This window comes from Petaurus breviceps, unplaced genomic scaffold, assembly GCF_028583685.1.
Source record: "Petaurus breviceps papuanus isolate PSGF00001 unplaced genomic scaffold, PetGlider_PUasm1.0 688, whole genome shotgun sequence".
Classification (NCBI taxonomy): Eukaryota; Metazoa; Chordata; class Mammalia; order Diprotodontia; family Petauridae; genus Petaurus; species Petaurus breviceps.
The window spans coordinates 4,561,766-4,573,288 of NW_027186457.1; the positions used below are offsets into that span (position 1 = coordinate 4,561,766).

The window sequence follows — 11,523 nt, forward strand, 5'->3', positions numbered from 1 at the left end:
GAAACCGCCACAGCTGCTGGTGATCTGGAGTCCCTCTATCCAGAGGCTGGTCAGACCTGCCCTGGGGCTAAAACCTCTAGCTCACGTGGGCCTGGGCTCGGCTCCCAGAGTACTGCTCTGGCCGATTCCTGCTGGCCTGCTGGGCTGTCCTCAGCGGGAGGTTAGCTTCTCTGTGTCATTTTGTGGGTTCTGTAGCTCCAGAGTTTTTCAAAGTCCCCTTTTACATGGATTGGGGAATGTGGCTGTTTCTACTCCGCCATCTTGACCTCGCCCCTCAATTCAGTAAGCATTGAGTGAGTATCTTCTTTGTACAAAACAGTATGCATTAGGAGCATTATTTTGGCAACTTCATGGAGGAGAGATTGGAGAGGGAAGAGGGATGAGGTAGTGAGTCCGTTTTGGCTATTTCATGAACCTAAGTGAGAGGAGGAAGTAAAATCCTGAAATCGCCTGCTATTATTAGAGAGAAAGGGGATGGGCACCAGTGATGTTATGAAAGAGGAATCAACAAACTTGGGCAATTGATTTGATAATGGAGCCTGAGGAAAGGGGATAATCCAAGGTAACGGAGGTTTTGAGCCCAGATGACTTGGGATAATGGTAGTATCATCAACAAAAATGTGGAAGTTGGAAGGAAGGCTAGTGGTCGTATTTGACTCTATGACCTTTCCTTTTTATATTTGGAAAAAATAATGCTTTGGTTGAGCCATCTTCATTTATTTTAGTAAATGCAATTTCTCCATGTATTCTAATTAGGCCCTTCATCATTTAACATAGTTGGTTAGGCTTAACAATTTTTTTTTAAAATATTGGGCTAATATGTTAATTCTACTTTGAATGAATTTCTAGCATACTCATCTGAAGGATACAGTTATTTATCTTTGTTAAAAATATTTCCTTATTAACTGAAATGCTGGAGCTGTTGGTCTTTGCTTGAATTTGCACTGATTGGTAGCTATCTTTTTTTTTATGTTCACATTGTTTTAGTTAAAGATCAGTGATTTTTTGCCTTCATGTAGACTGGAGACCTTTTCACATTCTTTATTTCCTAAACTTATCCAACAAAAGTAGAAAAATTAGAGGTTACTTGATTTTGATGCCACTTTATTAAAAAGGAAAATTGTTTGACCTCACTTTTTAAAGTATATATTTAATAATTGCTTATTAGAGCCTAAGTTCATGATACTTTTTTTTGTTTAGTCTTACTATTACAAATTTAATTGATAACTGAAGTTGATATTAGCTTTATATGGTAAGCTATTTAAGGATATTCAGTGAGTCTATAATGCTGGGTAGTTTCATTGTATATGTAATTTTCATCTGGGTAATAAATTCTTTTTTTTTTTAATAACAGATCGTAAAAAGGACCTTGTAAAACTTCAGGCAGGAGAATATGTCTCTCTTGGAAAAGTTGAGGCAGCTTTAAAGAATCTCCCATTAATAGATAACATCTGTGCTTATGCAAACAGGTATGGTATTAATGTTACTTTGGCTTTTATTTGCTTTTTTTGGAGGGCAATTGGGGTTAAGTGACTTGCCCAAAGTCACAGGGCTAGTAAGTGTGTCAAGTGTCTGAGGTCGGGTTTGAACTCAGGTCCTCCTGACTCCAAGCTGGTGCTCTATTCACTGTGCCACCTAGCCATCCCTTACTTTGACTTTTTTAACATTTTTATTTTTATATGATTATCTTGGGCTCTCTTTTTTTTCTCCATACCCTTTCTCTCACTGATCTCATTAGTTCCCATGGGTTCAGTTTTCAACTTTATGCAGATAACTGTTGTATCCATATAGTGAGCCTAGCACAATACCTACCATATAAATAGACCCTTCATCAATGATTTTTTATTGATTATTCTTAAATACCAGACTTGGACAGGTAAGTTTAAAGTTCTTTAATGATTATCTATGTTCCAATTATCTATCCTAAGCTACCAACTAAACTATCACTTTTTCAACAGTCTGGGTTGTATTTTATTTGGATTATTGATTCACCTCAATGTAACTGAAGAACTTTTTGATATTCTCCTGATTACCAATATCAAGGTAGGCATAAAACTAGGAGACGAATACTCACATAAGGAATCCACTACTGTTTTAACGGAGTATGAAAGACATTCACTACAGATGGCAGTGACTGCCACAATTTTCCTGTTTGTGGATGCCATTGGGCTGATTTCACCAAGCTCCAGAATACCAGTGTTTTCTTGTAAAGCAAATAGTTGAACCATGTCTGTTGTCCAGAATATTGCATGGAGTTGGATAGACATGCCATTCAGGTTGTTGGTGCATCTCTCTTTTTTCAGGTCCTGCTTATGAACAGTGAGCTAGACCCAGAATTAAGTGAAAGGAAGAGAAAACTATTTTGCTTTGGGGAAGTTGTTACATTGCTTTCAAAACTTCAAAGGTGTTTCTGAAAGTTAAAAAAATTTTTTTTAAATACGATTTTTTTTCAGTCATGGACTACATAGTCTCTATAGAGTGAAAATTATGGCTGACATAAGGAGCAATAGAGAGTGTGTATAAAGAGACTATAGAATATCACTAGAGATGACTTGTGCAAGAAGGTACACAAAGCATAACATTAAAGAAATCTATAATTGGTCATGAAAAACATGGATATCAAAGGATATGGATAAACCTCCTGATTCTCTGCACTGAAGTTTCATTGTCCATAAAATGAAGAAATGTCTGCTTTACCTCACCATTTTGGGTTGTCTTGAGACCCAAGTGAGAAAGAATATGTGAAATCCCTTTGAAAACTATGAAGCACTATGCTTGGTGTGTGTGATGTTTTTGATATTATCCAAAGCCATAAATGTACACATCTGTAGTACTATAACAATGAATTCTAAAAAGCATTGTAAGAGATGTGAAATATTGAAGGAATAGATAGGATTTTGTTTAGTAAAATGCAGTACATTCAAATGTCATTTATTTATCAAGGAATTTAGAGAATTTTGTAGTTTAGAATTTCTTAGCTATAGAACTTTGAAAATATCAAGTAAGTGGGGGTGGCTAGGTGGTACAGTGAATAGAGCACCGGCCCTGGAGTCAGGAAGACCTGAGTTCAAATTCGGCCTCAGATACTTAACACAAAACTAGCCGTGTGACCTTGGACAAGTCATTTAACCCCAACTGCCCTCCAAAAAAACAACAACAAAAAACCAAGTAAGTGTTCTTAGCCAGGCATTACTAATTCATTGCTCTTTCATCTAAAACCTCTTATTAATACATGGCCTACTGTCTTTTATATATTTCAGTTATCATTCTTATGTCATTGGATTTGTTGTGCCAAATCAGAAGGAACTAACAGAACTGGCTCGACAAAAAGAACTTAGAGGGACCTGGGAGGAGATTTGTAATAGTCCTGAAATGGAGAAGGAGGTGCTGAAAGTGCTCTCTGAGGCTGCTGTTTCAGGTGAGTACTGTGTTAAACTCTTTACAGAGTTAATGGAAAATCTGTTACAAGAAATGGGAAAAACCATTGTGCTTGTTCCAGTATTACACAATATGATTCTTTTCATAACTTGAATGCTATCATTCTCTTGATCAAACAACTTCCGTGGCATCTCATTTTTATTAGTTAAAAATTCAAACTTCATAGCCAGTTATTCAAGACACTGTTAGTCACGTCCATTTTCTCTTCTTTCTTCCTCTCTCTTACATTAAATTTCCTTTTTCTTATCGTGAACTTAATAAACATCAACAAAACAAGCATTTCCTCACACAGAGAAGAACATAAAAAGGACTGCATGTAAAAATGTGAAAGCTGCATTATGCATAGCAAATGTATATTTCAAATTTAACCAGTTCTAACACTGGCCTGCTTGTCTATGTTGTTCCTTTCTAACCTTCTGTTATTCTCCTGTGTTATGTTTTTAAATGATTCAGTTGGCAGTCTTTTTTTTTTTTTTTTGGTATCACTATCAAATACTGCATTTTCACAAATAAATATAGTCAGACAAAACTGTCTGAAAATGAATGTCTCATTCTATAGCTTTAGTCCATAAATTCTTTCAAGAAGTGGGGGCCATGATAGTGATTGTATAAATTTTTTCCCTGGTTTTACTCACTTTATCCTTATCAGTTCATATTAGTACTCCCAGGTTTCTCTGAATCTGTCTCTTTGGTCATTTCTTCCAGCATAGTAATATCTCACTCTCTTCTTAACTCTTTGCATTCTGGCTTTTGACCTCATTATTCAGCCAAACTTGCTCTCTCTAAAGTTACTAATGATTTCTTAATTGCTTGATGTAATGGCGTTTTCTTAAGCCTTCTTGATCTTACTACAGTCTTTGGTAGTCTTTGCAGATCACCCACTTCTCTTCAGTACTTTCTTCTCTAGGTTTTCATGACACTGCCCTCCTGGCTGTCTTACCTCTTACTCTTTATTGTTCTTTGCTGAATCTTCATCTAGATTGTGTTGTGAACTGTGGATGTCACTCAGGTCTCCAGCATGGATTCTCTTCTTCTATACTCTTTCACTTGGTAATCTTTTTTTTCTTAAAGCAGTTGGGGTTAAGTAACTTGCTCAAGGTTACATGACCAGTTCTTTTTTGTGTGGCTGCCAAGTATCTGAGGTCGGAACCGATCCTGGGTCTCCCGACACCGGGGCCGGCTCTCTTACTCACTGCGCCACCTGACCACCCTACTTGGTAATCTTCTTGTCCCATGTATTCAATTATGAATCTACTTACACAGCCCTAACCTCTCTGCTGACCTTCATTTTCACATCTATTAAAGCTTACTGAACATTTCAACCTTGATGTTCTGTAGACATCTTAAACTTACCATGTCCAAAACTGAATTCATTGTCTTTTTTCCGAAACCTTAACCCCTTCCAAACTTCCCTATTACTCTTGAAGGCATCACATCCTTCCTGTCACGTTCTTCATAACACGTCCCCATCTTTCCAGTCTTATTATGCCTCATACCATTCCATGTACTTTGAGATTCAGTGAAACTTGTCACTTTATTGGTGTGTAAACAAGATGCTCCCATCTCCCAGACTTCTGTTTATTTTCACAGGCTGTCCCCTGATGCCTCCTCATCTGTGCTTCCTGACTTCCCTGGCTTCCTTCTAGTCTAAACTTCATATCCTACCTTCTGTAGGAAGCTTTTCCCAGTCTCCTTTAATGCTAGTACTTTCTGTTGATTATCTGCTATTTATTCTGTATATTTCTTGTATGTGCCTAGTTATCTTTTTTTTTGTATCCCCAGTACTTGGCACAGTGCCTGGCACACACAATAGGTGCTTAATAAAAGTTTATTAACTGACATTATGTTCATTTATTTTACATTTATTCAGCCATTTCTCAGTTAATGATAATATCCACTTTATTTTTAGATCTTTGCTATAACCAAAAGTAGAATTATTCTTGTAGCTGCTCTGGGTCCTTTCCCTTTTTCTTTTGATTTCTTTGGGGTAGATAACCTAATAATATTATTGCTGGGTAAATGGGCCTTCTTCTCCTTTTGAAATTTGTTCCCTTACAATAATAATAGATTTATCTCCAAAAGAACTTTTCATGATATTTGGGTAACCCGAGAGAAGAAATAGACTTTGTTTTAAAAAAAAAAAAAACATGCCTCTTAAGTTTTACCAGTAGAAAAATGCATTTTTAAATAGGGGACAGAAAGTATACTTTGTTATTGGGCACTTTTATGCTTTTGAATTTTGAAACTTTTTTTTATGTCATGGCAGCAGGTCTGGAAAAATTTGAAATTCCAGTAAAAATTCGTTTGAGCCCAGATCCATGGACCCCTGAAACTGGCCTGGTGACAGATGCCTTCAAACTAAAACGGAAAGAACTTAAAACACATTATCAAGAGGACATTGAGCGAATGTATGGAGGGAAATGATCATTCTCTTTTTGCACTTGTTTGCTACAGTGAGCTCAGATCAAATAGGAAAATACTTGAATTGCATGTCTCAGCCTTTGAGACAAACACCATTCCTCATTTTAAGTCTAAACTGTTATTTCTCATGACATCACCATCTTTAACTGACAGGATTAGTAAAATTTTAAGACAGCAAACTTGTGTCTGTCTCTTCTTTTTTTTTTCACCCCCAATTTACTTCACTACCTATGACTATATATTTGTCAGTTTGTGGATTTTCCTGAATCATATTGGGGAAGCAATGATTTTAAAACCTCAGATTTTTAAAAATGATTTATATATCCTGTATAATGTTCAGTTTGTAACTTTTTAAAGTTTGGTTGTATAGAGGGATAACTAAGAAATATTAGAAATGGTTACTTTGGGGGCCTTTTTTACTTACGGTATTTAAAAACAAAAACTTATTGATGTGAAATTATGTAAATTTCAAATGCTTATGAATCAAATCATTGTTGAACAGAAGATCCGATTTGTTGTTGTGTAATTATTGTCTTGTATGCATTTGAGAGAAATAAATATATCCAGGCTTTTATGATTTAAGAGATCAAACACCTTGTGAATATGTGCCTGACATTTTCTTCTTTAAATATTTAATTTTAAAATGGGAAATAATGAATTTTGGTCGTGGCACTGTATAGAATGAAGCAATACTACAGGTCATTCTTTATTAATTCAGAAGATACTTAACATAGCAAGTGTAATTCCGGTTAGTAACTCCCCTCTAATGGTTTTCCTTCAAAATCTATTCAGATAATTTTATACAAATGTTGAAACGAGGAAGACACTGAAACTGTTAAAATAACTCTTAAGGTTTGACGAGGTATTTTTGAAAGGTGGGAGTTTAAAAAGCCAAACATCTTTTGTCTATATCAGCCTTAAACACATTCATGTTTCTATGTTTTGCTGCACATGAATCACTGAAAACTGTCATATCTCCTAGCTGTAGTCCAAATGACTTATTTCTTGTTCTTAATTTAGGATTATCTTCTTGGATATAAATTTGCACCAAGTTGTATTTATTTTTTACATGATACATGTTGGTTGGATAGTTGACCCAAGTCCTTCTTGTAAAGAAGTCTTCAACTTCCCTTTTTGCTAATTAATTATAAATGTGCTTATCTTGAAGGTTGTGAATATAATACATAAATAAAAATGGGGCCATCTGGGATTGAAAAAGTATTCTCATCAAGGTTACGTGATAATTTAGAAGATATTCTTCTTAACCTTATAATGAGAGAAGTGTCAAGATATAATTTGCAGGGTTTTTTTGTATCATTAGACACTTCTTGATTCCTAAAATGCTGCCTGTCTAATAGATAAGCTTTTTGAAATGCTTTGGATTTATAAAACATTACCTAAGGAATTAGAGAATATGGCATCAAATGTGATCACACAAATTGAAATGTACACAAATTGAAATGTGCACAAATCAATGCTTTTTTAATTTTTAGGCACTTTTCAGCAACACGTTACCTGAAATATTTTGTACCTATTAACATAAAAGCACAGTTCATAGAAGTAACTGTATCTCAGCTCCTTTAGGTATAAAAATAAAGGCAAAAATATTGGATATTTGGCCCTGTATAATTTGCGTAAGATTTTCCAGTGTTGAAAGGGCCTAAGACTGAATGGATGTAGGTAGCTTGTTTGGAAGGCTTTGGTTGCATCACAAAGGTATCACACTTGGAGAAATAGATATTTCTTTTTTGGCTTCAATTTATTATCATGTATTTGCATATTTCTCTCTGCTATAAATACTTTCTTGATAAAGTTTAGAACAATTGCCCAGAGGAAGTGCTTTTTTTTTTTTTATGAGAAAGGAATTAAAGGGATGAATTCTCTTGAAGTGGAACAAGTCCTTTCTACATCAGCTTTAATATGTGAAGTAGAAAGTCTTAGATTCTAAGTGGAGATTAGAAACATTTAAATCACCAACCTTATTTCATGCATTTAATGTGGCACAAGGATTAAGAAGAGTAAGAAAATGCAGATTTTCAGCAAATGGAATAAAAAAACGTTTAAAAAGAAATATAGTTCACATGCTATTTAGAGCCATGCTTTTTTTTCTTTTTGACCATATAGAATAAAATTCCCACAAAGGAGGTAATTTTCTAATTTGGGATTCTGTTGCATTCTACAATATACTTTTTTCCAGTAGGGGGATGTGCTTAAGAAAGGTAGAGTTTAGTTACAAAAGACTTGCCAATTAGATAATCAAATTAGCATATATTTCAGAGCTGAATTGAAAGTATTTTTCTTTTTCTTTCCAGAAATAGTTTTCGAGTCTTAGCTGACTTCATTATCTGTATACTTAGTCTCTCATTTGTTGATATCTTTAAAGGTGAACATTTGTTAAGTCCACCAAACCAGAGCCAGACACCTACAACCATAGTAAAACAAGAATTTTGAAACAGTAAATAGAACAACTTCAGTTTATCCTTCAGTTAATCTTGCATTGTCAATTAGGAAATAACTTTAAAATGTTTTATTGTAAGAGATACTAAGTTAATTTGGTGATGGGACAGGTAGGAAAGTAAAGACCTGTTAAATGAGGTGTTTCCTTAGCTTTGGCATTGTTTCTGAAGAAATTAAAATAAGTGTTGAACTGTGTCACAGTGCAGATAACTAGAAGACTTAGTCTTAAGAGAATAGGGAGGTCTTTTGGAATTAATTGAGAAAATGAGATGTCTGAAGAGTTCTCACAGGTTTGTAGATGCAATATTCTCCACAGTTTACAGAAGATAAGATGTGTCCACCGAGGAAGCATTCTTCTGTTAGTAAAATAATTTGCTGAAACAGTAAGCTAAATGCAATGTAAAATAGAATCCGTGGCATTAGATGATGTCAATTCTCTAAGTATTAATCTTTTTAAAATGTTGACTTGATAACCTCCACAAAATCCCATGGAGCTTGTCAATTTTTTCAGCACCTGCCAGCAAGAATAGGGTAGGCTGGCATACATTTTCATATTTGCTGCCAAAATTCACAAGCTTATAGACATTTTTGTATTTGAACTCTTAGAGACCCTGTGATGCAACTTTTTTTTTTTTAAAGCTGTGATGTGTGTTCATTCTCTTGGGCCTGTAAGAAAATTGTATACATGTGTTTTATATAAAGTGGTCTACTTTTAAACAGTGTACATATGGGACCACGCTGAAAATGTAACTGAATGACCAGTTGTATATTGTAATTGGTTATTTAATGTAAACTCATTTTCAATGTATTCTTGATTGTCACTCTTACCTGCCTGAAAAAAGTGTATATCAAAGAGTTATGTTGTATGAATTATTTATTTGTAATTGGACAAGTTTCAAGAATAAAGAAATGTAAAATATATTTCTCAAGTTAAACCCTGAATTTTTTACTTTATTGGGTGCTTCTATATTATCTTGAAAAGACTTCCTGGTAACTAGCACTTTAGAATCAACCTTGAATATTAGTACTTAGAAGTTCTTAACTTTCCTATTTTTTATAGTTCCTTCCTCCCCACTTTTTACAAAGTATTCTCTTTGCATGAAAATTATCTTCCTTTTACCATTTTAAAAGTATTCTGTGATGAAAGTTCTAGGATGTTTTAAATTCTAACCTTTGAATTCTTTTTCTTAATGCTACTTCTGTTATACCTTATGTGCCCTGTCTCATTTTGTTTAGAGTCTAAAACTACTTTTTTTCAAGTGAGGACTGGTAACTAGACTGTCTTGTACACTTAGTATTGTTTATAGAGATTAGAAATGACATTACTTAAATTTGGAATATTAGTATTGAGATTTGTGCTACTTAGACCATTTGCTTAGAGCTCCATATTTTCATATGCAAATGAAAGAAAGCTTTGAGGGGGAGCAGTCTTTGGAAGACCATGGCTATTGCTGTATTTGAATACAGAACATTTACCTTTGGACTACAGTAGACATTGAATATTGGCATTAGGATATTCCTGATAGCAGCACCATTTAGGTTATTTATTAGAAAATTGCTCTTTGTGTAGACAAAATGAGATGGGGACGGGCAAATCCTGACCTTTGGGAAATAACACATGTATTTAGTAGCATTGAATTCATAACAAAAGCTAATTTCTTTTTCTCCTTAATAGAAGATTGGACACTCAGAGCTAGATGGGATTTTCCAGGTCATTCTTTCATAGGCCTAGATGAAAAACTAGAACCTAACAGTTTGACTATTGTCACAAGGTAGTAAATAAGATTTGAAACCCCTCTAACTTAATTTTCAGATATTTTATTTTTTAACATGCTTTCTTTTTGGGGGGGGGAGTTCCACATTCTCTGCAAGCAATTTGATATAACTTATACAGGTGCAGTCATGCAAAATATTTCCATGTTGTTCGTATCAGTGAGTTGGTTGTGTGTGTGTGTGTGGGGGGGAGGGGGTGTCTACCCCAAGCATGTGAAGACTTCCTCCAATGGAATGGGTATATGAGAACAGTTTGTTCCAGTGGTCATGAAGGCAGCTGAAGCAGGCACTGTGGAGCACTTAGAGCTTGGTATTTCCATATTAATCATGTGAAAGAAAACCTCCCAAAACAAATAAAATCTTAAAATATGCTTAGATCTGCATTTTGCCTTTTTAAAAATTCAGTTTCATTTTTCATTCCAAATTCCCCATCCATTAAGACGGTAAGAAAAATAGAACCTGTTGCAGATATATAGACATGCAAAACAAATTTCTGTATTAGCCATGTTCTCCACACTGCACCCCCCAAAAAAGACAGGGAAAAGAAAAAAATGGGAGAAAATATGCTTCAATCTGCACTCAAGTCCATCTGTTCATTATCTGGAGTTGGATAGCATGTTTCATTATGAATCCCTGTAATTGTAGATGATCATTGTGTTCATCAGTTACTAAAGAAGTTGATTATTATATAAATTACTCTTGTTTTTCTGGTTCTGTTCACTTCACTCTGCATTAGTTCAAATAAATCTTCCTAGGTTTCTCTTAAACGATTCCCTTTATCATTGCTTATAATACAATAGTATTCCATCACATTCACCTGCCATCACTGGTTCAGCCATTCCGCAGTTGATGGGAGCCATTCCTCAGTTTCCCATTCTTGACCTTCTCAAAAAGAGTTGCTGTAAATAATTTTGTACAAGTAGGCCATTTTCCTCTTTCCTTCTCTAATGCTAAATCCAGCTCTCTTTCCATAATTCCAGTTTTTCCATAATTCTTTATATTTATGCTCAACCTCTTCTGAATTGTCACTAATCTTTTTAAAAGTAGTCACTGAAAGTTCTTAGAATAAAATTCTTGATCTTTTTCATTCTTTACTTTTACATTGCATTTGATGATTGATCACAATTCTGTTGAATAATGAGCTCTTTTTTATTTCGGTTTTAAGGTGGCAGCTAAGGCTAGACTTAGATCATAGATAGCTCTTTCAAGTGAGGTCATAAGACTGCAATTTATCTTTCCTTCCTACATTCTCAAACTTGGTTAGGTAACCTTTGTATGGGGAAGCTCTAACTGACCATGATTGCTTAGGGCCAAGGTATATAGCTTCTATCCATACAATTATTTTATGGAATGTTTTTTTGAGACCCCCATTTCCCCAGCTCAGGAAGCTTAATTTCTACATAATGTGTATGTGTTTGTTTTGGGGACTAGAAG

The 11,523-nt window shown here is 34.8% G+C and overlaps 1 protein-coding gene across 5 annotated transcripts in view; it reads left to right on the forward strand.

The window, feature by feature from the left end:
- ACSL3 (acyl-CoA synthetase long chain family member 3) overlaps nucleotides 1–9,237 on the forward strand; it is an 88,459-nt gene extending 79,222 nt beyond the window's left edge. For 4 of the 5 annotated variants that reach the window (XM_069104525.1, XM_069104523.1, XM_069104526.1 and 1 more), the window contains exons 13-15: nucleotides 1,355–1,469; nucleotides 3,261–3,418; nucleotides 5,705–9,237. In XM_069104525.1, the coding sequence (XP_068960626.1) occupies nucleotides 1,355–1,469; nucleotides 3,261–3,418; nucleotides 5,705–5,862 (431 nt within the window). In that variant the 3' untranslated portion in view covers nucleotides 5,863–9,237. The remainder of the gene's footprint in view (nucleotides 1–1,354; nucleotides 1,470–3,260; nucleotides 3,419–5,704) is intronic. The other variant, XM_069104527.1, reaches the window with a different exon arrangement.
- The last annotated feature ends 2,286 nt before the right edge of the window (nucleotides 9,238–11,523 follow it).